The 27891-nt window shown below is 51.6% G+C and overlaps 1 protein-coding gene across 5 annotated transcripts in view; it reads left to right on the forward strand.

Annotated features, from left to right (window-relative positions):
• The window catches only part of PARVB (parvin beta), a 114996-nt gene that overhangs the window by 11040 nt on the left and 76065 nt on the right, over positions 1-27891 (forward strand). Inside the window, exon 1 of one of the 5 annotated variants that reach the window (XM_086403216.1) lies at positions 26509-26698. The exons of the other annotated variants lie outside the window; for them this stretch is intronic. Within the exon in view, the coding sequence (XP_086259342.1) occupies position 26698 (1 nt within the window). The 5' untranslated portion in view covers positions 26509-26697. Of the gene's footprint in view, positions 1-26508; positions 26699-27891 lie in introns of those variants that run through there. 5 annotated transcript variants of the gene reach the window in all.

The raw sequence follows: 27891 nt of genomic DNA on the forward strand, positions 1-27891 counted from the left end.
TGCCCACCAGGCTCCTCTGTCTCTGGAATTTTTCAGGCAAGAGTACTGTACTGGGTTGCCATTCCCTTCCAGGGGATCTTCCTGACCCAGGGATCGAACCCAGGTCTCCTACATTGCAGGCAGATTCTTTACTGTCTGAGCCACCAGGAGAGCAAGTGTTACTGATAATGTTGACAGGTACGATATTGACACAGAGCTGGTTCCTGGTAGGGCCGGGCTGGCAGCCCTTTCCTCCTGACAGTTCAAGTGGTAATGACTGTCTGCCTGTGTGTTATGAAGGATTCTGAGGCTGCATCTGGGCTGGGGAAACGATGCTGGGACCAAGTTAGTCAAGCCTGGTATGGGTATGGGGGGGTTCACTGCTGAGTGAGTGTTTTCTCCGGAATAGAAGCCTCTTCTCACTCTGGTCCTGCATCATGTCAGCAGCTCTGGGCTGCTTCTCTCACGGCGTGTCCCATGCAGGTGCTAGTGGGCGGTTGGTGTCAGAGTGACACAAACCCTTTAAGTCGTTTGCCTTTCAGGGAATGTTGGGATCCTACCTCTTGTCCTGCCCAAGTGTGACCAGGAAGCATCGTGCACGCTCCCTTGAGGTGTGCGCTGCCGAGAAGTGGGAATCCCTGTGTCTGCGAGGCAGCAGGTGTTTCTGAGCTGGGATTCAGTGGTCCTCGGGGGTGAGACTGGCTCAGCAGCCATCCTCGCCCACCCTGGCCCCCTGATGGTGCTTCCTTGCCAGCAGCCTAAGGAAGCATCTGAGCAGATTCTTATGTTTGCAGGTTAGTAGTTGGAATGCTTGCTTGTCAAGCTTGGGTGTTTCAAAATGATTGTCCTTGGTCTGCATCTTTGAAGCTTTACTTGCTCGTCAAGCAGAGCGCATCAGGGATGTTGGTTTCCCCAAGTAACACCACCTTAATAGTTGATGCCTGTTGTTTTCATACTTTCATCTGAAAAGTTAGTTCCAAAGGATCTAGCTTTTATTTTGAAAAGTGAAGGAAGTGTTAGTCGCTCAGTTGTCTCCAACTCTGCGACCCCACGGACTGTACCCCGCCAGGCTCCTCTGTCCATGGGATTTTCCAGGCAAGAATACTGGAGTGGATTGCCATTTCCTACTCCAGGGGACCTTCTCAACTAAAGTTTAAACTAAGCTTTTAGTTTAATATTGAGTTATTAACAAGGTGAAGAGGGACTGACGGTTTCTTGAGTCTCAAGGCTTGCTTGAATCCAGCAGTCCCAGAAGCAGCTGTCTGGTTTGATGGAGCCAAGGCCACCCTTGGTGTTTGCTGCTTCTCCTATCACCATGGAATCTGCTAGAAGCATCCAGGTGCTGCTTTAAGTATGGGGGCAGAGTGTCCTTTGAGCAGGCTGAGGAAGAGGACACCAGGCTTGTGGTGGTCAGAATTCATTGTTGGTATAAATAGACTTGGAAGGACAACTTTCCCAAAGCCTCAAAGTGTCTTCATCTCTCTGTTTTTTGTTTTGAAAATTAATATTATCTTTCAAAGTGAGACCTGAACGAAGTAAAGTCTTAACTTTGAAAGACATACCTTACTTTTAAAGTAAGACCTTAATATATACAAGCTTAAAAGGCATTCATCTAAGAAGTGAGGGAAAGATTTTTTTTTTTAATTACCCAGAACAGAGTCCCCTCAGGTCAGGGCTCACAGCTGAGGCTTGTTGGCACCTGGGATATTCTAGGCACAGCACTAACCACTCCACCCATGACTCAGTTAATCCTCACACACAGCTGATAAGTGGATACTTCTTAGTTATTCCCATTTTTCAGATGAGCAAACAGAGTCCCAGAGAAGTAAAGTCCTCTGCAGGAGGTTATGCTGCTGGTCCGGTGAGATTAAAACCTTGGCAGCCTTGGCTCTTAATCTCCACCAACCTTGTCAACTGGAAGAGCCATTCAGATGCCAGTAACCTTTCCAGCTGGTCTGCAGCAAAGTCATTATCATTCCTGGCATGAGGTACACTCAGCCCCGATGGTAGAGAGATGCTCTGGAGACAAACGAGATCCACTTTGCGCTGAATGGACTCATTGGCATTTGCAGAAAGAAGGCAGAACCCCAGCGGCTTTGTGCTTCTCCGGGACCCCGGCCAGGCTGCTGCCCTCCGCTGCCTGCCCGGCGCCTGGCCCATCCCCCATCTTCCTTGGCTCGGGGCCCTCACATGCCCTCTTTCTCCTGCCCTGTTGGCTTGAAGGTGGAGCCCCGTGCTGCCCAGTTGCCCACCATGTCCCGTGTCTTCCTCCCAGAGGCTGTGGGCTCTGTGGCCAGCACCCGGCTCATCTGGGTCCCCCGGCCTGGCATGTCACCATCCCCTCTCCAGAGATGATAAGAAACGCCACTTACCACAGTCCTTGTTTATGTGCTGCGTGAGCAAGAGGCACTCTGCATAGTGGTTAAGGCTGCTGACCTGGGGACCTACCTTTGAGGGTCACAACTCGTTCTGCTGCTCTCGGGGGCCCGGACCTGGGCAAGATACTTCTCTACCCCGTGCCTCAGTTTCCTCTTCTATAAAGAGTACTTAAAGGATATTTGGGGGAATTGGGTTATTCAATGAAATGATAGAAGTTCAGCTGGGTCTGATCAAGCGATTGCGTGGAAGGAAATATTCCTATGACTTGGGTACCAATTCCACTTCTGAGCACCAGCTGTGATTCTGACGCCAATTCCGACGTGTGTGGGGTTTTTTTAAATCCACATCACGCAATTCTCCAGCGCTAGCCGGCTGCCCGACAATGCAATGCCATTCTCTCTGCATAAAGTACGTAACGAACCAGGACCTACAGTGCAGCACAGGGGAGTCTACCCAATGCTTTGTAATAACTTAGAAGAAAAAGAATCTGAAAAAAATAGATACAGTGTTTGTGTAACTGAATTACTTTGCGGTATGAAGTGAAGTCAAAGTGTTGCTTCATTCATCTCCGACCTTTTGCGACCCCATGGACTGTAAGCCACCAGGCTTCTCTGTCCGTGGACTTCTCCAGGCAGGAATACTGGAGTGGGTGGCCATTCCTTCTCCAGGGGATCCTCTTGATCCAGGGGTTGAACCCAGGCCTCCTGCTTTGCAGGCGAATTCTCTGCCGTCTGAGCGGCCAGGGAAGCCCCGCTGTGTTGTATGCTCGAAAACTAACACAACATTGTAAATACCTCAAGTGAGAAATACTCAGTTCAGACGCCATCCAGAGACGGCGCCAGACGCCACAAGTCAAGGGCTCCGTCCCGCGAGACCGCCCCCGACTTTGGCTGCTGATCACGAGTCCAAGTTGTCACCTGGCTTCCAACTGACTGGGTATAAAACAACCCCCTCCTTGGGTTTGATTACTTTGCTAGAGCAGCTCACTGAACTCAGAGGAACATTGTAGTCAGTAGGTTGCTGGTTTATCATAAAGATATGTAACTCAGGGACAGTCGGATGGAAGAGATGCAGGGTGAGGTATGTGGGAAGGGGTGCCCCCCAGTACCTACTTTGTTCACCAACCTGGAGCCTCTCTGTACCCAGTCCTTCTGGGCTTTTATAAAGGCTTCATTACGTAGGCACGGGTGATGAACTCCCTGACCATTAGAGACTGAGCAGGTCCATCTCTAGCCCTTCTGTCCTCCCCGGAAGTTCGGTGGAGTGCCTGCAAGTACCAACTCTCTGACCACATGGTTGGGTCCCCTGGCCTCCACCCCCATCCTTAGAGTACCTAGGGGCTTTGCACAACTTGCCCCATTCACATAAGATGCCTTTATTGCTCTCATCACTTAGGAAATTCCTAGGGTTTAGGACCTAGGGCCAGGAATTTGGATGAAGATCAGATATATGTATTTCTTACTACAAATCACCATTATCACAATTTCCAAAACACATGTCTGATAAAGGACTGCTGTCTAGGATATAAAAAGAACTCCTTCAACTGATGATAGAAAGACAACCCAGTAAAAGAATAAAGGTTTGAACAGATGTTCCATCCGAGATGATATACAAATGACCAACATGCATCTGGAAAAGACCTCAGCTCAGCATCGTTAGTCACCCGGGAAACGAACCACAAATTAGAAGCAGAGAGACACACTCCACACCTGCCAGCATGGCTGAAATAATCTCACCGCAATTCAGGGAGAAAGTGGAGCAGATGGAAGGTTCATACACACTGGAGGTGGGGTTTACAGTGGAGCCGAAACTTAGGGCATCAGTTTGGTAGTTTCTTGAAAAATTAAACCTCCCTCCTCCCTGTGACCCAGCAGTTCCAATATGAGATACTCAAGAGACACAGACACCTGTGTCCTTATGAAGCCTTGTAGCAAAATGTTTATAGCAGCTTTATTCACGGTGACCTAACCCCGGAGACAGCTCGGCCGCCCGTCAACAGGAGGATGGAGAGGTGGGCAGGGTTCCCAGGAGTGAGAAGGAACACGTGACCAGTGTGCGCAGCGCCACGACTCTCCAAACCGCGGTGCCGAGCAGAAGAAGCCAGGCCCAAGGAGTGCACACCGTAGCCCCGTTTCTCAGGAGGAGGAGGTCTAAATGCACGCAGCTAATCTCTGCTGGTTGCCTCGGGGGTGGGCTGGAACCTGGCTGGGGAGGGGCAGATGGCATCCTCTGTTGCTGTGAGGATGCCCTCTATCTTGATGGGGATGGTCTCTATCTTGATGTGGATTTCAATGTATGCGCATTTCAACTCGAAAAAAATAATTATAAATAAATACAGCACTTTAGACTCGAAAAAAAGAATTATAAATAAATACAGCACTTTAGATAGAGATGTGTATGTTTAGGGGCAGAGTATCTCTGTCTGGAGTTTAGTCTGAAATGCATGAACGTTATGATGGTGTGGCAGGCTGATCACAGAGATGCCCCCAGAGATGTCCACATCCCGTTACCCAGAGTCTTAACTCCATCACCTTACATGGTCAAAGGACTTAGCAGATGTGATTGAGTTGAGGGGCTTGGGTGGGGCGATGATCCTGGATTATCCCAGTGGGCACACGGTCCTTATAGGAGGAAGGCAGGAGGGCTGTGTAAGGGAAAGAGGTGTGTCAGTGGAAACAAAAGTTCGAGTGTTGCAGGACTACGAGCCAGGGAACATGGGCACCTGTAGAAGCTGGAAAAACCAAGAAACAGATTCTCCTACACCCTCCAGAGGGAACACAGCCCTCCTGACACCAGGGGGTTAGCCAGCGAAATTTAGGTCCTTATTGGTTATGTATTTTATACAGAGAGAGTGAAATTGAATTGTTAGGCAGCCGGCCAGCGCTTTAGAATTGCTTGATGTGGACAAAAACCCCATACACATTGGAACCAATGTTAGAATCACAGCTGGTGCTCAGAAGTGGAATTGGTACCCAAGTCAATTGGAGTTCTGACCCCCCAGAACTCTAAGATAATAAATATATATTGTTTTAAGCCACTGCTTTGGTCGTAATTTGTTAATACAGATTGCTAGATAGTTAGAGCGATGGATCGATGGATACACAGTGAAATAATTACAGAAAAATGTCAGACTCCAGGCAGTGGTGTGCAGATGTTCACGGCCAAGTTCTTTATATGTTTCTGCACACTTTGAACATTATAACTGTGAAAATTTAGGAGAATGCCTAGGCTCGCACATCATGAGCTCTACCTAGATGTCAACCATCGGTCTCATCAAAATTACCATTGTGGCCACTCCCCACTGTATCCATCAAATACAGAACAGGTGCAGAAAGTGAAGGCTGCGGGCGGCAGTAACTGAACAGAAGGAATAAAATATCATGGCCTATTAATATTTGGATGGTTGCTTGCATTTATTTAAGAAAACTTGAGAGAAGAACACAAGTGAAGGGACTTCCTGGTGGCCCAGTGGCTGAGACTCCTTGCTCCTAATACAGGGGGGCCGGGTTCCATCCCCGGTCAGGGAACTAGATTCCACATGCTGCAATTAAAGATCCCTCGTGCCGCTGGGAAGGTCAAAGATGCTGCGTGCCGAGACTAAGACCTGGTGCAGCCAAATAAATAAAAAAATAAAATAAATACTCAAAAAAGAACCTAAGTGAAGGGAGGAGAGCTCAGAAGCTAGAGCGCAGTCGTGTTGGGCTAGCCAAAAAGTTCATTCAGATTTTTCCATAGCATCTCATGGAAAAACCTAAGTGAACTCTTTGGCCAGAACAATAACTTCTGCCAGTCGTCCGATCCGGTCCAGACAGCAAACAACATGCAGAGATGGGCCGGGAGACCAGGGGTCCCAGGGGATTGCACTTCCTCCTCAAACTCCCTGCGCTGCGACCGTTTCTGGGAACGTCTCCGCTTTGTTAGGGGAAGAGAGTGTTTTAGTCAAGTCGATCCAGAAAACATATTATTAGTATAATGAGATTTTAATGATTTGAAATTTTGTTGGAGACGCACACAGCATTTCAATCTTATTGTGTGCAGCTGGGCTTGGTTTTATTTTTTGCTCGGGCCCCGTCACAAGGACACATTTCTACAATTATTATTTAGATTTTCTTTCTGAGAGCCCTGCTTGTAGGCTGCTCTTAATTTTCTTGTTTAGAAAAATCCCTTGGAAGAAAAGAATATCCTTTCTGTAAACACTTAGCTGGCTTGATCAGAAGCGGCGTGTGAGTGCTGCCCCTGGAGAGACTGGTGTTTGTTTAAAGGTTGTGTCAGGCCTTTGCTCCTTGTTCGAGATTGCCACGAAGTGAGACAGCTCGGATGTCCATTAGTAGCTGATGGAAACAAATGCTGTGCCCTCCCCATATGGTGGAAAGTGGTGATGGTTTTGTAGTCGCTGAGCTGTGTCTGATCCTATGGACTGCAGCCTGCCAGGCTCCTCTGTCCATGGGATTCACCAGGCAAGAACACTGGAGGGGATTGTCATGTCTTCCTCCAGGGGATCTTCCTGACCCAGGGATCGAACCCCAATCTCCTGCATCGCAAGCTGGTTCTTTACCGCTGAGCCACCAGGGAAGCCCCATACGGTGGAATACTATTTGGCAGCAAAAAGGAGCAATGTAGTGATACAGGCCGCATTATGGGTCAACCTTGAAATCCTGATGCTCAGTGCGAGAAGCCAGATGCAAAAGGCCGCATGTTGTACGATTCCTTTCGAATGGCGTGTCCAGAAGAGGCAAATCCACAGAGACAGGAACTAGAGTGGTGATTGACAGGGGCTGTGGGCAGGAGAGACAGGAGTGACCGCTAACGGGCCCAGGGTTTCTTTGTGGGGTGATGGGAACATTATTCAATTGATTGCAGTGATGTTTCCAAAATTCTATGAATATACCCCAAATCATTGAATTGCACCCTGTCAAAGGGTGAATTGCATGGAATGTGAATTCTATCTCAATCAAGCTGTCAAAAAAAAAAAAAAAAAAAGTGTGTGGCTGAGAGCAGAATATCAGAGCTTGTCCCACTTCCTCCCTCGTAGATCAGCACCCCTGCCTGTTTCCGAGCCAGTATTCTTAGCCTGGAGGGGAGGATGGGATCCTCCATGAAGCACATGGACTTTTCCTATATGATTCTGCTTCATGTCATTGGAGAAATGTGCCGATCATAGCTTACAGAACTGGTTTGATGACCCCTAGGGTTAAGACGATGATTTTAAAATGATGCTCTGAGAGATTCAGGGAGGGGGAATGAGCCCATATGTATTAGGGGCCTGAGTACTTCTGAGGGGTCTTATTGTTGGCACATGTGTCTGGTGGGGCTTCCCAGGCTGCTAAGGAGCCTGCCTGCCCACAGAGGAGACATAAGAGATGCGGGTTCCATCCCTGGGTTGGGAAGATCCCCTGGAGGAGGGCATGGCAACCCCCTCCAGTATTCTTGCTTGGAGAATCCCCATGGACAGAGGAGCCTGGCGGGCTGCTTTCCATGGGGTTGCAGAGAGTCAGACAGGATGAAGGACTAACAGTTTCAGTTTCACTGCTGTCCAGTGCCCCGCTTCTCATCTCTCGTTTGTTCATTGTGATTCGTTAATCTTTGAGCCTTCCAGGCTCACCGTCATTCCTCAGCGCATTCACTGAGCTCCCTCGAGACCAGCTACCACGGTGGGATCGGTGACCAGTGGAGTGACCTTGAGCTCTTGTGGTATTGATTCTCCCTTCGCTCTTACTGTCCACTTTTTGAAAAAGGGAAAGTGAAAGTCATTCAGTCGTGTCCGACTCTTTGAGACCCCCTGGACTGTAGCCCGCCAGGCTCCTCTGTCCTTGGAATTCTCCAGGCAAGAATACTGGAGTGGGTGGCCATATCCTTCTTCAGAGGATCTTCTTGACCCAGGGCTCGAACCTGGGTCTCCCATGTTGCAAGCAGACACTTTACCGTCTGAGTCAGCAGGGAGGCCCACTCTTTACTCCCCATTGAATGAACACCGGTTCACTGTTGGCTGAGGGTGTGTTTTGGGCTCTGTGTGTCTAGGCTGTGTGCCGGCATCACACTGTATGCTGTAGCTGTAGCTTCGCAGTAAATTTCTTCCACTTTGTTCTTGCTTTTTCAAGATTGTTTTGGCTCTTCAGGGTCCTTTGAGGGTCCATATGAATTTTAGGGTGGATGTTATAGTTCTGTAAGAATTGCTGTTGGGATTTCGGTAGGGATTGCATTGAGTTTCAGAATTGGGTAGGATTGTCATCTTAACAGTACTAGGTCTTCCAATCCAGGAACACGGCATGTCTTTCTGTTTATTTAGGTCTTTCTTCCTTCGTGTCCTTCTGCAGGGATACGTGGTTCTCAGCATGCAGGTCTGCCTGCTTGGTTAGATTTGTCCCTGGTGGGCCGTCTCTGGTGCTGTTGTAAGTGGAACGGTTTCGCGTGTCAGGTGTTAACTGGTTCTTGCACTTCAGGGCCCCCCTCGCTTGCCCGCTTGCCTGGTTCTTACCATTTGCTGGGGTCTTGCCTTTGTGGATGGGTATCCCTGACAACCAGGGGAGGTCGTTCAGCTGGCAGGGCTTGGCCGATGGGGGTCGGGGGCCGGCCAGGGGGCTGACTGCAGGAGGGGATAAGCCCATCGCCCTGGAGGTGGACCAAGTCAGCTCTCAAGTGGCCATATGGCAAGTCTGATAGAGGCTGGGGTCGGGGCACAGAGGATGGTGCAGCTGACAGTCATGAAGCCAAGGCAGGCTGTCTTGGTGACACCTTATCTCCTTATGCAGCCCCTGGATGCACCTGATTAAAAGAGGGGCACTTACTGCATCAGCCAGACTGGGTGCTAGCCAGGGATTGTTGTTGTTCAGTTGTTAAGATATATCCAGCTCTTTGCCACCCCATGGGCTGCAGCACGCCTAGCTTCCCTGTCCCTCATCTCCTGCTGGTTGCTCAGACTCATGTCCATAGAGTCAGTGATGCCATCCAGCCATCTCATCCTCTGCTGCCCTCTTCTTCTTTTGCCTTCAATCTTTCCCAGCATCAGGGTCTTTTTTTCCAGTGAGTCAGCTCTTCACATCAGGTGGCCAAAGTATCAGCTTTAGCATCAGTCCTTCCAATGAATATTCAAGGTTGATTTCCTTTAAGATTGACTTGTTTGATCTCCTTTCTGTCCAAGGGACTCTCAAGAGTCTTCTCCAGCACCACAGTTCAAAAGCATCAATTCTTTGGTGCTCAGCCTTCTTTATGGTCCAACTCACACCCGTACATGACTACCAGAAAAACCATAGCTTTGACTATAGGGACTTTGTCGACAAAGTGATGTCTCTGCTTTTAATATGCTGTCTATGTTGGTCATAGCTTTTCTTCCAAGGAGCAAGTGTCTTCATTTCATGGCTGCAGTCCTCATCCACCGTGATTTCGGGGCCCAAGATCCCAGTAGGGTCAGCCAGAGTGGGAGCTAGACAAGGATGGTTCTGCAGAATCCTGGGTGAGACCTCAGGGTGCTCTCACAGGCTCATTTCCTCCACTGGTTCAGGACAGAGTAGAAGGCGTGGCTGGGGACTTGGAGGCTGAGGCTGAAACCGAGCACGGCCCTGGGCAGCTCCTGGGCACAGAAGCCTTTTTGCACCACCGTTCCCCGCCTCCCCCCTCCCCCACCCCGCCATTTCTTGTAGGCAAGACTAGGTTCCATGACCTTCCCTGAGTTCCAAAGGGCAGATTCTAACAGTTGCTAATCGAGGGAGGTGCCCCCAAGAAACCACCTGAGGCAGGATGAAAAGGGCCCTAGAAGCTTCCTTGATGAGCAGCAGGGTTTCCGTGCCAGAGTCTGCTGACCGAGCCTCAGGGCCCTCACTGATAGCGACAACAGGGGAGCGGCAGCCTGGTCTCCACTGGCCTTGAGGATAAGCGAGGGCCTGCACGGAAGGCTGGTGGGAGCTGTGGTTTGCCTTCCTTCTTGTTTTTGATGCCTCCTCTGAGCCAGCACCCTCCCCAGCCCTGCATACTATCTGCTCCTCTGTCCTTGCGCAGCCCCAGGGCATATTATGATCCCATTTCACAGACGGGGAGCGAGGACGGAGAGGCCCCCAGGGCTTGTGCGAGAGGACCCGGGCTGCACGGGGAAGCTCTGCCCACGCCTCAGCTGGACCACACTCTGGAAGCTCAGAGACCACACCCGGTCACTCCAGGACGTGGTTTTAATGACATTGGGAGAGTGGCTGCCAGAGGATGGGGCAGACTTGTGGTTCCTCTGTCGTTCAGTCGCTCAGTTGTGTCTGACTCCTTGTGACCCGTGGACTGTAGCACGACAGGCTCCCTGTCTGTCACCGTCTCCCGGAGTTTGCTCAAACTCATGCCCATTGAGTCGGTGATGCCATCCAACCATCTCGTCCTCTGTCGCCCCCTTCTCCTCCTGCCCTCAATCTTTCCTGGCATCAGGGTCTTTTCCAACGACTTGGCTCTTTGCATCAGGTGGCCAAAGTACTGGAGCTTCAGCTTCAGCATCAGTCCTTGCAATCAATATTCAAGGTTGATTTCTTTTAGGATTGTTTGGTTTGATGTCTTTGCAGTCCAAGGGACTCTCAAGTGTCTTCTCTGACACCACAGTTCAAAAGCATCAATTCTTCGGTGCCCAGCCTTCTTTACTGTCAACTTTCACATGGGTCCATGACCCCTGGAAAAACCATAGCTTTGACTATATGGACCTTTGTCAGCAAAGGTTCCTCTGCTGCCTTCTTGAGGGAAAACGCAGTGAGGCAGTGACTCATTCATTCGTGCTTTCATGGAGCAGCCTTGGGAACAGAGCCTATACAATGCTGGTGCAGTCCCCAGGTGGCCCCAGAACAGACAGACCAGACCCTGATGCTTCCCAGGGACCAGGGGGCCTTAGCACGTACGTTGGCCCAGCCCTGGCCTGGGGTCAGGGAGGCAGGCACTCCTGCAAAGGTGTACTTGAGCTCTGAGCTGGGGAACGTGTTGGATTTAGCAGGAAGTGAGGACAGACGGGGAATAGCATGTGGGAAGGCCGAGATGTGGGTGTTGGGGTGGTGGGTGGGCAGGGATAAAGAAGGTCGTGAGGGGAAGGTTGTATCCTTCCCACTTCGGGTGTTAAAGTCCTAACTCCTGGTCCCGCGGTGTGACCTTGCTTCGGAGGGAGGGTTTTGACAGAGCTAATTAAGTCAGAGTTAGGGTGGAGTGTGGGCTCTCATCCCATGTGAACTGCGTCCTTATTTTAGGGGAACTCAGGACGCAGGGCTTCCTTGGTGGTGCTAGTGGTAAAGGACGCGCTTGCTAATGCAGGAGATGTAAGGGAAGCAGCTTCGATCCCTGGGTGGGGAAGATCCCCTGGAGGAGGAAATGGCAGCCCACTCTAGTATCCTTGCCTGGAGAGTCCCATGGACAGGTGGAGCCTGGCAGGCTAGAGTCTACCCGGTCGCAGAGTTGGACACGACTGAAGCGGCTGAACACGCACAGGACACAGACTCACAAAGGGAAGCGGTGAAACGTGGGAGCAGGCCGCCGTCCACACGCCCAGCAAGGAGCCCTCAGGAGAAACCACCCTGGCCGGCGGGCCTCCAGCCTCCAGGACTGTGAGACAGGACTTCTATTGTTTAAGCTGCCCCCGTCTGTGTGCTTCCTCGGGGCAGCCCCTGGACAGGAAGACAGTGTCTGGTTGGATCACCGAGTGGGGCGGGGATTGTGACCGGTGAGGCATGAACCACACTGAGGACCACTCGGAGGCCAGTTTCTGGCCTTGACCATCACTGGCAGAAGCAGCACTGTCCACGCAGGTTGAGGACCAGCGCCAAGCCAGTCACACACCGTGGGGAAGCCTGCTCCTTCCTGGGCCGCCTCTTTCAAGGTGTGTTTATTTTTAGAGAAGAGGACTGACAAAGATGCCAAGCCATGGAGCTTTGCTGCCGTGAGACAGGAGGGAGGCAGGGCTGTTAACTTGGGGGTGTGAACTTCGAGGCAGGCCCTGGGCATGGTCATCCGTCTTCCCACGGACACTCAGGGGCCTTTCCAGCCCAGTGACTGATGAGCGCAACCATTGCCGGAAACCCAACAGAGAGAAACAAAACACCCCAACCCAAGAGAAACCCAGCTGAGGGCCTTGCATTTGAATGGGGTGAGACTTAAATCCTCTTTACTTCCTTATGGAGGGAGAGTCAGCTTTGAGCCAAAGAAGCGCTGGTCATGATCCTTTAGGTGGTAGGTGAGGGAGATGCGGCTGCCTTGTTTCAAGCAGAAAGGTTTGGCTTAGATAAACGAGCCTGAGAAGAGACAGAGGGGCTGGTCTGGGAGGACCAGCCCAGAGATTAGAGCTGGTGCTGAAACGGAACAGGCCCTATGGTCCCTGTCCCCCATGCCCTCTTCCTGACTTTTGTCTGTGGAAAAACTTTCACCAAAGAATGAGTTTAGTCACAGAAGTGAGAAAATGCAGAAACAAAGGAAAGCAAATAATAAGAGTTTAGTCATTAAGCATGGGCGAGGACCCTTAGTTCCTTCTCAAGGGCTGTAGATGATATTCTGAGCCGTATCCTGGGAGCTGTCTTATAGACACTGAAGCCCTCACCGGGTGGCGAAGTTAACTACCTGAGGACCGGACTCTAGCCATGACGTAAGTGGCTGCAGTTCCGAGAACTGGCCTCAAGGAAAGGGGAACGAGCCGACCCTGGTACAGAAGATTAACTGCACTTAAAACAATCAAGATAAGGCGGGTCAGACCACTGATGACCAATTTCAAGACGACTGTTAGAGCTGACTGCTATTTCTGCATGGAGCTTCCTCCCTCTGCCAGTAAAATCTCTAGCTCATTGAGGTGGCTGTGCGTGGGGAATCTGCCTTCGGACAGACGTCCAATCCCTACTCCCACCCCCCTGGTTGTCCATGCTAAGCGTGCAAGCTCAGTCGTGTCTGACTCTGTGCTACCCCATGGACTGTAGCCCGCCAGGCTCCTCTGTCCTTGGGATTCTTCAGGCAAGAATACTGGAGTGGGTTGCCATGCCCTCCTCCATGGGATCCTCCCAAACCAGAGATCGAACCCGAGTCTCCAATGTCTCCTCCATTGGCAGGCAGATTCTTTACCCCTGAGCCACCTGGGAAGCCCCTGGTTGCCAACATCTGAAATAAAGCAAACTTTCCTTTCCACCAGCCTTGCCTCTGTATTGGCTTTTGAGCGATGAGAGCAGCTGGATCCCACTTTCAGTGAGACCCTGCCCCGCCTGCATCACTTGCCCTGCCTCCCCTCCCCCTCCCTCCAGTCAGGTCACCTGAGCATCCTCAGCCCATCCTGTCCTGTATCCTGTGTGTCCCATCCTGTCTCTGGGGTGGCCGGTGGGCTCCTCTTCAGATTATCTGATTCTAGCCCCAAGGTCTCCAGCTGCAAGTCCAGCTCTCTGGCTCCAAGGTGAGCCTCCTTCCAAAACACATCAAATGAGGATTGAGTCTCATTTGCAGATGAGGAAGCAGAGGCCCCAAGACGGAGTAGGGATCCAGGGCTCTGCTTGGGTTATCTTCTCAGTGTAGGTCCTGCATGAACTCAGAGTTTTCGAGTGTCGTAATGAAGGGCGCCGACCATGACTGTGATTGGCAAGCGGCGTCAAAGGGACTCCTTTTCTGCCCGGCCTTGTCCTCTTTTCCGGCCCTGCCTGAGAATGGAAGATCCATTATCTCCAGGTTAGCCCGGTCTGATTCAATTTGGATGTTGTTCCACACTTTGAGCCGGCTTAAAAATATCCACCTGGTGAAAATGTGAGCAGGGGGACCCTCCAAAGGCAGAGGTAGATTTGATTTCTCCAGCGGTAAAAGGCCCTGTGAGGCTGCGTCCCCACGGCTGGAGTGGCTCCACCGATGGCTTTTATTGTTCTCACTGTTGGAGTGATCCAATTTGGAGCACGATTTCTGAGCGTGTTGCAAGGAACTTTAGGGACTGCGGTAGCCCTGGAGGTTCAGGCTGGAAATCAAACTCAAATTGATGCTTTATTCCTATTAAAGGCAGCCGATTTCCGCCCAGAACACAGGCTCAGCCATCCGGAACACAGAGCCAGTGGAGTTTGGTGCCCAAGCAGCTGGCGCCTGACTCAGCCCTTGCTTGTCTCCGTTGGGGATTGGATCTGGATGCTCCCACTGTGAACGAGCCTGGCACAGAGCTGCAGATTTGCTATCATGGGCATGCAAGGTCCTGGGTGTGCGCCTGGGGCTGGACTTGCCCAAATTTCTTCCTCTGCCTCCCAGCCATCATCTAGAGAGGGGTCTGCAAACCATTACTGTAAAGGGCCAGACAGCAAATATTTCAGTCTTGTGGCAGCTACTCAACTCTGCCCTTGTAGCCAGCAAGCAGCCATAGAAAATACACAACTGATGCGCCTGTGTTCCAATAAAGCTTATTTACTGAATTTAGCCAGGGACCAAAATTGGGCCCCGGGTCATAGTTGACTGACTCCTGATGTGTGTGTCTATGTGTGTGTGTGTGTGTGCCCCATCACTTCAGTCATGTCCGACTCTTTGCGATCCTATGGACTGTAGCCCACCAGGTTCTTCTGTCTGTGAAGTCCTCCAGGCAAGAATACTGAAGTGGGTTGCCATGCCCTTCTCCAAGGGGTCTTTCTGACCCAGGGATTGAACCTGTGTCTCCTACATCTCCTGTATCGCAAGTGGATTCTTTACCCTCTGAGCCACCTGGGAAGCCCGATTCCTGATCTATGGCATAGATTCTACTCTCTGGATTTGGAGTATGTTTTTAGTCCTTTCTGACTTCTTAAATTTATTTAAAGAGAAATCCCCTGCCCCCTCTCCCCTACAGTGATGTTCGGCACCCTTTAAGACTCCGTGTGCAGATTGGTGGTGAGACCTGGGTCATCTGTCCCCCCTTAGCTTGGTGACCTTGAGCCAGGCTCAGCCCTGTTCCCTTCTCTGAACAAGGGATGGCAGTGTCTCCCTCATCAATCTCCAGGATTGCTTTAAGAATCACACTTGATAATCTGTGAGGAAGGACCTTGTGAAGCATCACGGGTCATCTGAGTGTGCACACATTTGTCACTAAGTACTCGTGGAGGAGTGCATTGGGCAGAAGACTGAAACCAGAAGCTGAGACCAGGGAAGGGGGGATTTATTTCTGCCTGTGCCACTCTCGCGCCCCTGGTGGCTGGCTTTAGCTGTCTAATCTGCGGGATCGAGTCCCCGGCGGCCTGTGGCTGTCCCTGGAGCAGCTGGCTGCCAGGCTCCATCTGGGCTGAGTCGCAGCCATGAAGGGAGAGGCATAGATCTCCTGTGACACTTCAAACCATAAAAGTTCTCCTGCCGGTGAGTGGAAAAGGTCTCCTCTGACAGGTGCTGTGTAATCAAAGACATGGGCTTTGTAGCCGCAAATTCTGTGCTGCAAAATAGACATAATTCTTCTGAAGCGAGAGAGAGGGCCCGGAAGAGCTGCTCCACCACTCGGGCTGTTTATAGGCACCAGGGGGATTATGACAAAGAGGACAGTGTTCTGTTGGCCTGGCTGGAGCCGGATATAGCCTGTGACTCTGTCCCTGGGCATATGGCCATGGGCTTGACCTGTGCCGGGTCAGTGAGCCCGTGAGCAGGGGCTCATAACAAGTGGGGGTGGCCCCAGTGGGGACGGGAGACAGGCCCGTGTCCCCTCTCCCCTCTCCGTGGCAGGAGTCTGTGGATAATTGACTCTGCACTTAACACATTATTGACCGGAGATGTCTTAATGTGTTTTTAGAGGATGTTACAGTTAACATCTCTGGGCAAAGTTGTCAGAGCTTAAAATTGATCAAGGGTTCATCAGACAACTTATGATTGCTGTTACCATTCACATTTTTGCTTCCTTAGGTTTTTGTTTCGACCTTGTGTATGTTATAAAGGTAAAAATTTTCGAAAATGACACATTGCAAAATTTTGATCGAAGAAGAATTTTTCGGTGAATTTTATGCAGCACCTGTATCTGATTGCTCAAGTGATTTATATCCCAGTGTCTCAGAAGATGGTAGTTCTTCAGCATATAGTTCTGATTTAGATGATGTGAGTATTAAAACCAAGAAAAAGACCAAAAGCCTAGTGATTGATTCTGATACGGAGAGTGAAAATGAAACTCATGGTGCTGGAGAATATGCCTTTGCTTCTTTCTATAGAAGAGTGGGTTGAAGATAACGTTTCCCGAAAACTAGAAGACTTTACGGCTGTGTTGGTGTAACTGTTGAATGTAATAACCCCCAAAGTGTTAGCGAAGTAACAGAGATGATTTTTAGCTGGCCAAAATAAAAATCACTGGTCGCAGGCGTTAGTTGCTACAAAAATCCCCTGGTCAGTAATTAGTAAATGAAGCTCAGGGCAGAAACGCTTTGCTTCTGTGAATGTCATCAGCAGACCAAGAAGGGCTGGAGAGAAACAAGGTGAAGATCTCTGTTATGGGGCGGAATTGTGGCCTCTGAAGAGCTGCTCAAATCCTAGTCCCAGGACCTGTGAATGTGGCCGTTTAGGGTAATAGGGTCTTTGAGGATGTGATTAAGATGTAAGTAAAGGGAATTCCATGGTGGTCCAATGGCTAGGACTCTGTGGCGTTGCTGCAAAGGATATAGGTTCAATCCCTAGTCCGGGAACTAAGATCCTAGAAGCTGTACATGTGGCATGCCCCTTCCCTGCCCCTCACCCGAAAGATGTAAGTAAAGATGAGGTCGTGCTGGGGTGGGATGGGCTCTCTCCAGTGTGACTGGGTCCTTAGAAGAGGAGGGGGAGAAAGACACTGTCACGTGAGGTGGGCGGGCTGTGTGAGGACAGAGCAGGGGGCCCAGGGATGCGGCCATGAGCCAAGGACTGAGGGCCACAGCCAGACACCAGGAGGAGGCAGGAAGTGTCCTCTCGGGGCCTCTGGGTGTGTGTGTGGGGTGCCGTCCCGCCTGCACCCTGGTCCCCAGACTTCTGGCCTCTAGACTGTGAGTGAATGAACGTCTGTTGCTTTCAGCCACGCAGTCTGTGGGCGTTGGTCGCAGCCGCCCTAGGACACGCGTACAGCCTCAGCTGGCCTCCGACCTGCCTGTTGCCTGGTTCTCCAGCCAGTTGAGGTCGTGAGTGAAATCTGAAGGTCGCAGGGAGAAGTCAGGTTAAACTGGAGGCCTTGGCCAAGAGGTGGTGTGGATGGGGACAGGCAGGCCACGCTGGACTTGCTCAGATGCTACTAGCTAGACGTGGGCGGAGGGAGGTCTTCAGCCTACTCTCCTCCCCTGGTTCTAAGAACTGAGGAAATAATTCCCATTCCTGCTGTCACCCCAGCCCTAGACCCTCCACGCCATGGCAATATTAAAAGATGGTGTTATGATTTCTGTTAATCATTGAAAAGCCGGCAAGCTTCGTCTGTAAAGGTCCAAAGAACGAGTGCTTGAGACTTTGTGAGCCCTCTGGTTTCTATCGAAACCACCCAGCCCCGCCCTTGATAGTGTGAAAGCCGCCGTAGATGACCCATAGACATACAGATGTGGGTGTGTGCCAGTAAAGGCAGGTGGAGGGGCCTGCCTGGCGGTCCGCTGGATGAGAGTCCGCCTGCCAGTGCAGGGGACATGGGTTCAGTCCCTGATGCGGGAGGATGCCACATGCCGCGGAGCAGCTAAGCCCGTGAGCCACGACTGCTGAGCCCACACGCTGCCAGCACTGAAGTCTGAGTGCCTCGAGCCCAGGCTCCCCAACAAGAGAGGCCCCCGCAGTGAGAAGCCCGTGCCCTGCAGTGAAGAGTAGCCCCACTTGCCGCAACTGGAGAAAGCCTGTGCAAAGCCTGTGCATCAAAGACCCAGCACTGCCAAAAATAAATGCACTTAAAAATATATATAATAAAAGAACTACATTAGAGAAAAAAGTGGGTGGTGGGCTGGATTTGGCCCCCTGGCCGCACTTTGCCAATCCCTGGTTTAAACCAATGATGAAAAAAGCCCCGTTTGCATGACCTGTTCTACTTTCTAGAATGTTCTTAGATGACCATTTAAGGTATTGCATCATCGCTACCTCTGCCTTTTCCTGGAGCCTCTGAAGTGGCCATCAGAGCACACCGTGGGCACTGTGGGCCAGCAACCCCGGGTGCTTTCCGTGTGAGTGGACACAGGGCCTGGGACCAGGAAGCACTTGGTGTGTCTTCCGCCAAACCCTCTCCTTCTTGGGAAGCTGGTGTTTAAAAATAGATCATGACACAAACTTGACTAGCAACAGCCCCAAAGTGAAAATAGCTTGTGAGTCCACGGATGGAAGAAATTAAGCAGATGTGGCTTATCCATACAAGGGAATATGACTCAGCCTTAAAAAAGGAAACCCTGACACCAGGCCACACCACTGATGAACCTCGAGGACGCTACGCTCAGTGAAATGAGCCAGTCACAAAAGGATAAGTATTGCGTGATTCCACTCCACAAGGCACTGAGAAGAGTCAAGTTCACAGTGACGGACAGTGGAGTGGTGGTTGCCAGAGGCTGGGGGGGGGAAGGGGGACGTTATTGTTTAATGGGGACAGAGCTGGGCAGAGGCAGTGTTCTGCGGGTGGCGATGGCCAGACAACAGAGTAAATACACTTGATGCCACTCAACTGTCCACTTAAAAATGCTGAAAACGGTAAATGTCATGTTACCTATATTTTACCACAATTTTAAGTTTTGTTTTGTTTTTAAATTTTTGACTGCTGCCCATGGCATGTGGAATCTCAGTTCCCTGACCGGGGAATTGAACGTGTGCCTCCTGCACTAGAAGGGGGGTCGTCCCCACCTTCCACTGGACCGCTGGGGAAGTCCCTGCTTTATTTTTTAGATTTTATTTATATTTATTTTCTTGACCGTGCTGAGCAGTTTTCAGGATCTTAGCTCCCTGACCAGCGATCGGACCCATGTCCCCTACAGTGGACGTGCTGAGTCCTAACCACTGGACCACCTGGGAAGTCCCTACCATAATTTTTTTAAAACTAAAAAAACTATTGTGAGACGTATTGCACTTGCAAAAAAAGTGTACATGTGTACAGTGTAAAGAATAATAGAGAAGTCCCTGGCATCCTACCACCTGGCTTAGATTATGCTGTCTGCACCCCTCCCTGTTGGGGCCTCTCCCTCCCAGCGGATGGGACCCACCGCCCCTCGAATGTGCCCCTTAGCAGGTTTTGTGTCCCTGTGGCGCGGCCACACACATTCTTGGGCTTTGCCTGACTTTGAACTTGATTTGTCTGGAGCCACGTGTGTGCGTCCCTGTGACTCTCGAGGTCGCCCATGGCTCTGCCCAGCCCCGCCCGCCAGGCAGCCAGGCCGCCCACCTTGGCCCCCGGTGCCACATCACTCGCCGGGACCACTGTCACCCTGGAGCTCAGGAGAGGGTGACGTAGCTGCATGTGAGTTTCCTGTGGCCCAGTTCTGATCCGTGGCAGGAGGGCAGCTGGGGGCAGGAGCTGACTCTGACGCTATGGATGCCTGGCTCCTGGCTCTCCTCCTGGGAGCTACTCCATCTCTCTGTGCCATCGCCGGTTTCCCAAAGCAGGTGATAAGGCAGCGTCAGGGTGTGAGGATGACCACCTAAGACACCCAGAGAGGCGGCGGGCTGAATGCAAGTGGCGGAATTCTTATTGGATGGGCCCGGAGGCTAGCAGCTTCTCCTTTTTTTCAGTCGCTCCACAAGGCATGCAGAACCTTAGTTCCCCGACCAGGGATTGAACCCACACCCCCTGCAGCGGAAGCGCCGAGTGATAACCTTCGGACCACCAGGGAAGTCCTCTCTTCTCCCTTTTTTGCTTCTTGTCTGAACCTGGGAAATGGTCGACTTGTACTCTCCTCATTCCATTTGTGGGAAAATTAAACACATTTAAGAGCAAATTTAATTCGGGGATTTGTGATCGTTAGCTAAGTTAATTGTTTTTGGAAAAATGTAATGTACCAAGCCGAATATAGCACACGGTGGCATGCTCAATAAATATTTGTTGGAACGAAGGGTAATTTTACAAGCCAGTCAAGTCATATATAACGGGGTTATTTGGCTCTAAAATTAATGAAGTGACAGGAGAGCAGTAACGGCTGCTAAAAATAATCTGCGTGCTCTTAGGACGTCCAGAGAGCCGTCAAGAGGCTCGTGCTGGGTCTCAGCCCGGAGCCAGGCACAGAGGCGTGCAGGGGGCGTCTGTGACCGGGGCCCGAAGCCTGGGCTTTCCAGCACTCTGAGCAGGCCTGCCCGGGGGCCGCGCCTGCCTTAGCCACGCTCAGGAGCCAGTGGACACAACCAGGGAGCCCACTTTGTAGTTCCTATGTGTCTCAAGTTCAGCTGGGGCCCTGGGGGTGGGGTCCTGGGGGTGGGGTCCTTGGGGTGGGGGGCCCCTCCTTGCCTTTTCCTAGTTCCTGGTGGCTCTGGAAGTTGTCTGTGTCCTTGGCTCGTAGGCCCATCACTCCATCCTCTGCCTCTGTCGTCACGTGGCCTTCTTCCCTCTGTGTGTGTTCAGATTTCCTGCTTGTGAGGACACCACCAATCCCGCTTGTAGGGCCCACCCCAATCCTGTAGGCCCCATCTGACTTTGATTACCTTGGCAGAGGCCTCATCTCCAGATAAGGTCACATTCATGGGTTCCAGGTGGATGCGAAACTTTGGGGGACCCTATTCCACCGATTCTGGGCTTCCCAAGTGGCTTAGAGGTAAAGAATCCACCTGCCAAGCAGGGGACAGGGGTTGGATCCCTGGGCTGGGAAAATCCCCTAGGGGAGGAAATGGCAACCCACTCCCGTATGCTTGCCTGGGTAATCCCATGGATAGAGGAGCCTGGCGGGCTAGAATCCATGGGGTCGCAGAGTCAGACACGACTTAGCAACTCAAGAACAACAAACAACAAATTCTCCCCACAGGCCCCTGCACGTTGTGTCTAAAACCTGGTTATTATTATTATTACCATTGTCTTCTTGGAAGAGAGAGCTGTGGGGATAGATTGTACACAGACAGTGGGTTGTGTTTCGTCTTGACTCTGCCCACTCCGAGGTCCTTCTGGAAAAGTGTTCTTGGTTTAGAAAGAGCAGAAGGATCGTGTCTCTGTTTTCCTTTGAAAAAGACTGTGAGGCTTGCGTTTCCGCGGTGCCCACAGCTCACAAACCGACAAGCGTTTTTAGAGTAACTTCGCCTTTATCATTTCATTCTGCATACTTTTCCAGCCATCAGACAAACAGCCATTTTCTCGGACACACACTCCACCCACTGACGCCTCGGGACCTTCAGTGATCCGACATCGGGTCCCATCCCCGTCCTTAGGGGAGGGGAGACAGCCATTGCCACACGATCTAGGTGCTGGGCATAAACCCAGGGTACCCCGCCCTCGGCATCGCTTGTGTTGGCTGAAAACGAGATGCTGTAGGGCTCTTCCTTCTAAGACTCTCGCTTCGCTCGTTTGACAGGTAAGGAGGATTCAGCAGATGCTCAGGCTGCTGTCATTTGGATTTAAATAGCACTCATCACGCTCCTTGGGGCGTGTGGCCGAGCACAGTGGCAAGGGAGGGGGATGCTGTCCCAGGTCGTGTTGTTCCCCTGTGACGCCTTCTCTGCTTGTCATGGGCAGAGACCTTCTTGCTTATGTTCTGAGAAGGTGGAAAGGACATCCAGAAATGGCAGGTAGCTTTTCGGGTGAGAATTCCGTGGCTGGTTGTTGCGGGAGCATCTTTGACTGCAGTGTCTGGGCCACAGGAACCACCTTCAGTAAGGACCTTGTAAACATTTGGAGCAGGAGCAGCTTGGGCTGAGCCAGAGGTGAAAGAAACCGGTGGTGAGAAAGGTGGGTGGAGGCAGGAGTTTCGGGGTCCATTCTCGGGGTTTCGGGTGTGGCCTTGAGTTACACCCAGTGGGACTTCTGGGTGAATATCATCTGGTGACACAGCTGTATTGGACATCAGTGTGTGTGTGTGTGTGTGTGTGCGCACGCTTAGTCGCTCAGTTGTGTCCTATTCTTTGAGACCCCATGGACTGTAGCCCACCAGGCCCCTCTGTCCATGGGAATTCTCCAGGCGAGAATACTGGAGTGGGTAGCCTTTCCCTTCTCTAGGGGATCTTCCCAACCCAGGGACTGAACCCAGGTCTCCCGTGTTGCAAGTGGATTTTTTACCATCTGAGCCACCAGGAAAGCCCCTGAATAGGTAACCTATCCCTTCTGCAGCAGATTTTCCAGACCCGGGAATTAAACTAGAGTCTCCTGCATTGCAGGTGGATTCTTTACCACCAGCCGAGCTACCAGGGAAGCCCCAATTGAAATGGATATAACCAGCCTGTAAGCAGGAAGGAACAGTTAACCTGTGTTGCAAATAAACTTACGGTTTCCAGGGGGTAAGGGGTGGGGGTGAGCCAGGAGACTAGGATTGACGCATAGGCACACTAATAGGCAAATAATCAGGACCTACAGTGCAGCCTAGGCCACGCCACTCCGTGCTCTGTAATGACCAACGTGGGAAAACAGCCTGAAGAGTGGCTATATGTATTTGTATACTTGATTCATTCTGCTGTACACCTTCCCTGGTAGCTCAGCTGGTAAAGAATCCACCTGCAATGCAGGAGACCCTCGTTTGATTCCTAGGTCAGGAAGATCCCTTGGAGAAGGGATTGGCTACCTATCCATGGGCTTTCCTGGTGGCTCAGCTGGTAAGGAATCTGCCTGCAAGGTGGGAGACCTGAGTTCTGTCCCTGGGTTGGGAAGATCCCCTGGAGAAGGAAAGGCTACCCACTCCAGGATTCTGGCCTGGAGAATTCCATAGACTGTATAGTCCATGGGGTCACAAAGAGTCGGACACGACTGAGCGACTTTCACTCTTTCTACTTTGAAACTAACACAACGTTGTAATTAACCACACCCTAATTAAAAAAACAAAACCCAAACAGTTAAGCTGCAGTTGGTTTAGTGTGAGTTATCTTAGTAAGGTGTGGCTTCCACCCGCTTCCTTGCCTGTCTCCATCGCTCGGTGCATCCTCTGAAATACCGTATTTTCTTGTTGATCGGCTTCCTCCCACTTGAAGCCGAGGCCCTTGTGCTGTCACTGCTGTGCTCAGGCTTCAGGGACACCGGCACACAGTAGGTGCATAGCGCACGTCTGGGGTGGGGCGCCGACTCCAGCAGCCCGGAGCACCACCCCTGCCTCAGTTTTGTGCTCCGTTAAGTGGGGATGGTGATGAGAACTCTTCCCGGCTGCCTTAGGGAGCATGATGAGGGTCAGATGAAAGAATGGATGTAGCCCCTATTTTATTCCAAAATCGGCACATGGGGAGCGGGCTTCACCGGCCTGGCCCAGCGTCAGGGACCCCCAGTGCCTGGCAGGCAGGAGGCCCTGGATGCACAGACGGTGAGCAAGTGAAAGGCGAGCTGCCCTTCAATTCGAATTGTCTAAACCTGCCCCTTTGAGATGACACCGTGGGGCTCCTGACTCTTCTGTAATCTTTCACACACACAGCTGTTTGCTGTTACAGCCTGGACTGTTCTCCTTTCATGACTGATGCTCTGTTATCCTTGCCTCCAGGAGCTGAGCACCAGCTCCGGGCATCTGCGTGGCAGAGCTGGCAGACCTGGAGGTCCTCTGGGTGCAGGCCTCCGTGGGGCTCTGGTGCCCTCGGACGTGGCCCTTCTGTTCAGGGTGGGCCAGGGCCTTCCTTTCTGAGTGCCCACAGGAGGCCCGGGCCCTACTCGAGCTGAAGAGGTGTGCCCTTGAGCACCCGCAACAGCGGACGCCTAGGCAGCTCCAACAGCGGACGCCTGTCGGCTCGCAGCCCTGGGGGCTGGCTGTGCTGGCAGGACCGCTTTCTCTCCTTGGCTTCGGGCTGGGGTCCACCCTGTGTCCTCCCTTGGTCAGCCCTGTGTGTGCCTGTGTCCCCGTCGCCTCTCCTTCCCAGGCCACCAGTTGTAGGGCTTTAGGGCCCACCCACATGACCTTAAAGGCTCTCTCTCCAAATTCAGTCATCTTCTGAGGTCCTGGGGGTTAGGACTCCAACAAATGGATTTTGGGGGAAACGCAATTCATCCCTGAAAGGCTCCTTCATCTGGACCCCAAGTAGAACCGTTAGACCACGACCAGCTTTGGAACTGTATCAGCCTTGGGTTCCTGGCTGTCTGGGGACCCGGGTCTTGACTCTGGATGACCCTTGGTTTGCACAAGTCTGGAGGATCCTGTGCTGCTGCTGGCCTAGCCTGGGCTGGGCTGGGTCCCCCAGGCAGCCCTGTCCCGTGATCGCCCACAGCCCCAAAGCCCCTGCCCTCAGAGGGCCCGCCCCAGGCACCAGTGTCCCTGTTGGGCTCACACACTCCCCACTTGAGCAAACTTGGGAATTGGTGGGTCAGTCAGGCTGCATGTACAGCAAGCATGTGTTTCCTTCTGGAATTGCTTTCTTGTTCAGTCGCTCAGTTGTGTCCAACTCTTTGTGACCCCCATGGACTGCAGCATGCCAGGCTTCCCTGTCCATCACCAACTGCCGGAGCTTGCTCAAACTCATGTCCATTGAGTCGGTGATACTATCTAACCATCTCATCCTCTCTCGCCCCCTTCTCTTCCTGCCTTCAATCTTTCCCAGCATCAGAGTCTTTTCCAGTGAGTCAGCTCTTCCCATCAGGTGGCCAAAGTATTGGAGCATCAGCTTCAGTATCAGTACTTCCAATGAATATTCAGGGTTGATTTCCTTTAAGACTGACTGGTTTGATCTCCTTGCAGTCCAAGGAACTCTCAAGAGTCTTCTCCAACATTACGGTTTAAAAGCATCAGTTCTTCAGTGCTCAGCCTTCTTTACGGTCCAACTCTCACATCCGTACATGACTACTTTGACTAGACGGAAAAACCATAGCTTTGACTGGATGGAGCTTTGTCGGCAAAGTGTTATCTCTGCTTTTTAATACGCTGTCTAGGTTTGTCATAGCTGTTCTTCCAAGGAGCAAGTGTCTTTTAATTTCATGGCTGCAGTCACTGTCTGCAGTGATTTTGGAGCCCAAGAAAATAAAATCTGTCACTGTTTCCTCACCTGTTTGCCATGAGGTGATTCAACTGGATGCCATGATCTTAGTTCTTTGAATGTTGAGTTTTAAGCCATCTTTTTCACACTTCTCTTTCACCCTGATCGAGAGGCTCTTTAGTTCCTCTTCACTTTCTGCCATTAGAGTGGTATCATCTGCATATCTGAGATTGTTGGTATTTCTCCCGGCAATCTTGATTCCAGCTTTGACTTGTCCAGTCTGGCATTGGCATGATGTTCTCTGCATAGAAGTTAAATAAGCAGAGTGACAATATACAGCCTTGATGTACCTCATATGCTCGATGAACAGCGGGACTCGCCTGGTGGCTCAGTGGTCGAGACTCTGCACTTCCAATGTAGGGGATGTAGGTTCAATCCCTGATTGGGGAACTAAGATCCCACATCTCGTGCGACCAAAAAAAAATTTTTTTTAATAGAATAAATGAAAAAGAGTGAGTAGCACTTCTTACCAGAAAATATATAAATTTATTTATTCTGCCAACCCTGTTGTCAGTCCCACTTTATGGATGAGGGAACCAGGCACAGACAGGTGACCTGCCATGGTCACCCAGCTGGTAGGTGACCGGTCCAGGCTTGAGGCCGGGCAGTGTGTCCCGTGGCTAAATCAAGGAGGAGTCTGGGGCAAAGGTGGGCATGGTTCTGTTTCTGCACCCTGGCCCTGCCCCCGAACACTAGCACCTTCCCCGGTCCCCCACCCTGAGAAGCCCATGCCACAGGAAGCAGTCTGCCAGTTTGAGCGGCCTCGGCTCCTGCTCCGGCTTTGTTTCTGGTATTTGATTTCTGTTGTCGTGGAAACAGGGTGACAAGTGTTCTCATTAGTGCCGGCCTTCCTGAGGCAGTCAGAGTCCAGGAGAGGCGCCGTGGGGCACGTGGGCCTGCGTGCTGCATTCTGCTTGGCGTTGGGACAGGCACCCGGGCTGAGCCCCCTCATGGACCCTCCTGTCCACATGCCCAGCAGCCAGGCTGTGATCGCAGGCGTACTGGAGGCCAAAGTCTATTGTTGAGCTTTTTGCTGAGCCAAACACATCTTAAGTCACACACAGGAATGGATACTCCCTTCCTTCCTTCTTCTTGTGGGCTTTTTTTTTTTTTCCTGGGGAGTAGTTTGCCTGCCCATGAAGCCGTTGGCAGCAGAGATAGAAATCAGACTTTGTGGTTAGCAGAGCCCTATCGTGTGAAAACGACCCTGTCCTCCCGGCAGCTTGATCCCCTGTGGCCTTCCTCAGAGTCGCCTGAAAGGGGCCTTTCCCTGGAATTGCAAGTCATGTCAGCATCCTTGATGGGGCCCCCGCGTGACCGCGGTGTGTGTCTCGCCCGTCTCCCTGCCGAGTCCCCACTGGCCTCACTCTCGCCTGCGCGTCTCATTCCTCCTCCGATCGCGCCTGCTTCGCCAGTGAGTCCTCCCTGTTTCTTTTTTTTCCTTTAAATATTTTTTATTCACTTATTTGGCTGCACCAGCTCTTTGTTCCTGTACGTGGGATCCTTGACCTTCCTTGTGGGATCTAGTTCCCCGACCAGGGATCGATCCCAGGCCCCCTGCATTGGGAGCATGGAGTCTTAGCCCCTGGGCCCCCCAGGGAAGTCCTGCTCTCTGTTTTCTTTCTCGTCATTTTCAGCAGAAGCCATGCCCAGGCCAACCTTCATTCCTTCTCTGCTTTATGGTGGAGGGTCATTCATCCCAGAATGGACCCTGGGCTGGTTCTTCGACCTTCCCCAGGAAGGTGGTGAGGACGTGGTGTGAGGTCGGTGGGAACAGGGGCCTCTTGTAGCCCCCTCGGCCCAGATGGACCGGCGCCTGATGTGCGGAATGAAGCCTGTTGGGCAGTTTTCATAGCTCCAGGGGGCCATGTGGGTCTTTGGCTCTTGATAGAGGGGTGGTGTTGGGAGCATTGTTGGGGACAAGTAGCAATTAAGAATTTTTAGGGCTCTTGAAGGTGATGAATTTCTCTTTAATGATACAATGGATTTTCTCTTTCTCTTTTGATTCTGTCTTTTCTTTAAACTGGCGGTTTGGGGCCAGTATCTGGCTCCTCTTGTCGCCACTGGATGGGAGATTTGGCCTGCCTTTTCTTCAGAGGCAGCATCAGTGGAAGGGGCGGTCTGGGGGTGAGCCCAGCTCTGCCCTGATTAGCACCAATCGCCACAGTTGAAATGGGGGACGTCGGTACAGCTGATATGTGCCAAGATCTTTGGGGCCTAGGAGCTATCCCTGTCTCTTAATGTGCTTCGTCTCATGCAATCTGCATAGCAGTTTTATTTTACAGCGCAACTGAAGCACAGAAAGGCTGACTAACCCACCCAAGGTCACACAGCAAATGGGAACAGGAGTCTGAAGTTTGGTGGGAGCTCTTAACCTCAGCTTGAGGCTTGAAGGCCGTCTCCCCGGGACCTTTTGGGGGACAGAGTGAGATGATGGTTGTTCAAATACTCCTGGGCCACAGACACCAAGATGCTTCCCGTACATGCTCCTTCCCCGCTGATGGAATAAAGGACTCACGTCTTCCCTGGCCTCTGCTTGGAGGGTCCTTAAAGAAAAGGTCATCGGTGTCCAGGTCTGCAGGTGACCAAGATACCCCTTCCCTCAAG

This window comes from Bos grunniens, chromosome 5 (assembly GCF_055505025.1).
Source record: "Bos grunniens cultivar Pamir isolate PY7600 chromosome 5, Bosgru_T2T1.0, whole genome shotgun sequence".
NCBI classification, from domain to species: Eukaryota; Metazoa; Chordata; class Mammalia; order Artiodactyla; family Bovidae; genus Bos; species Bos grunniens.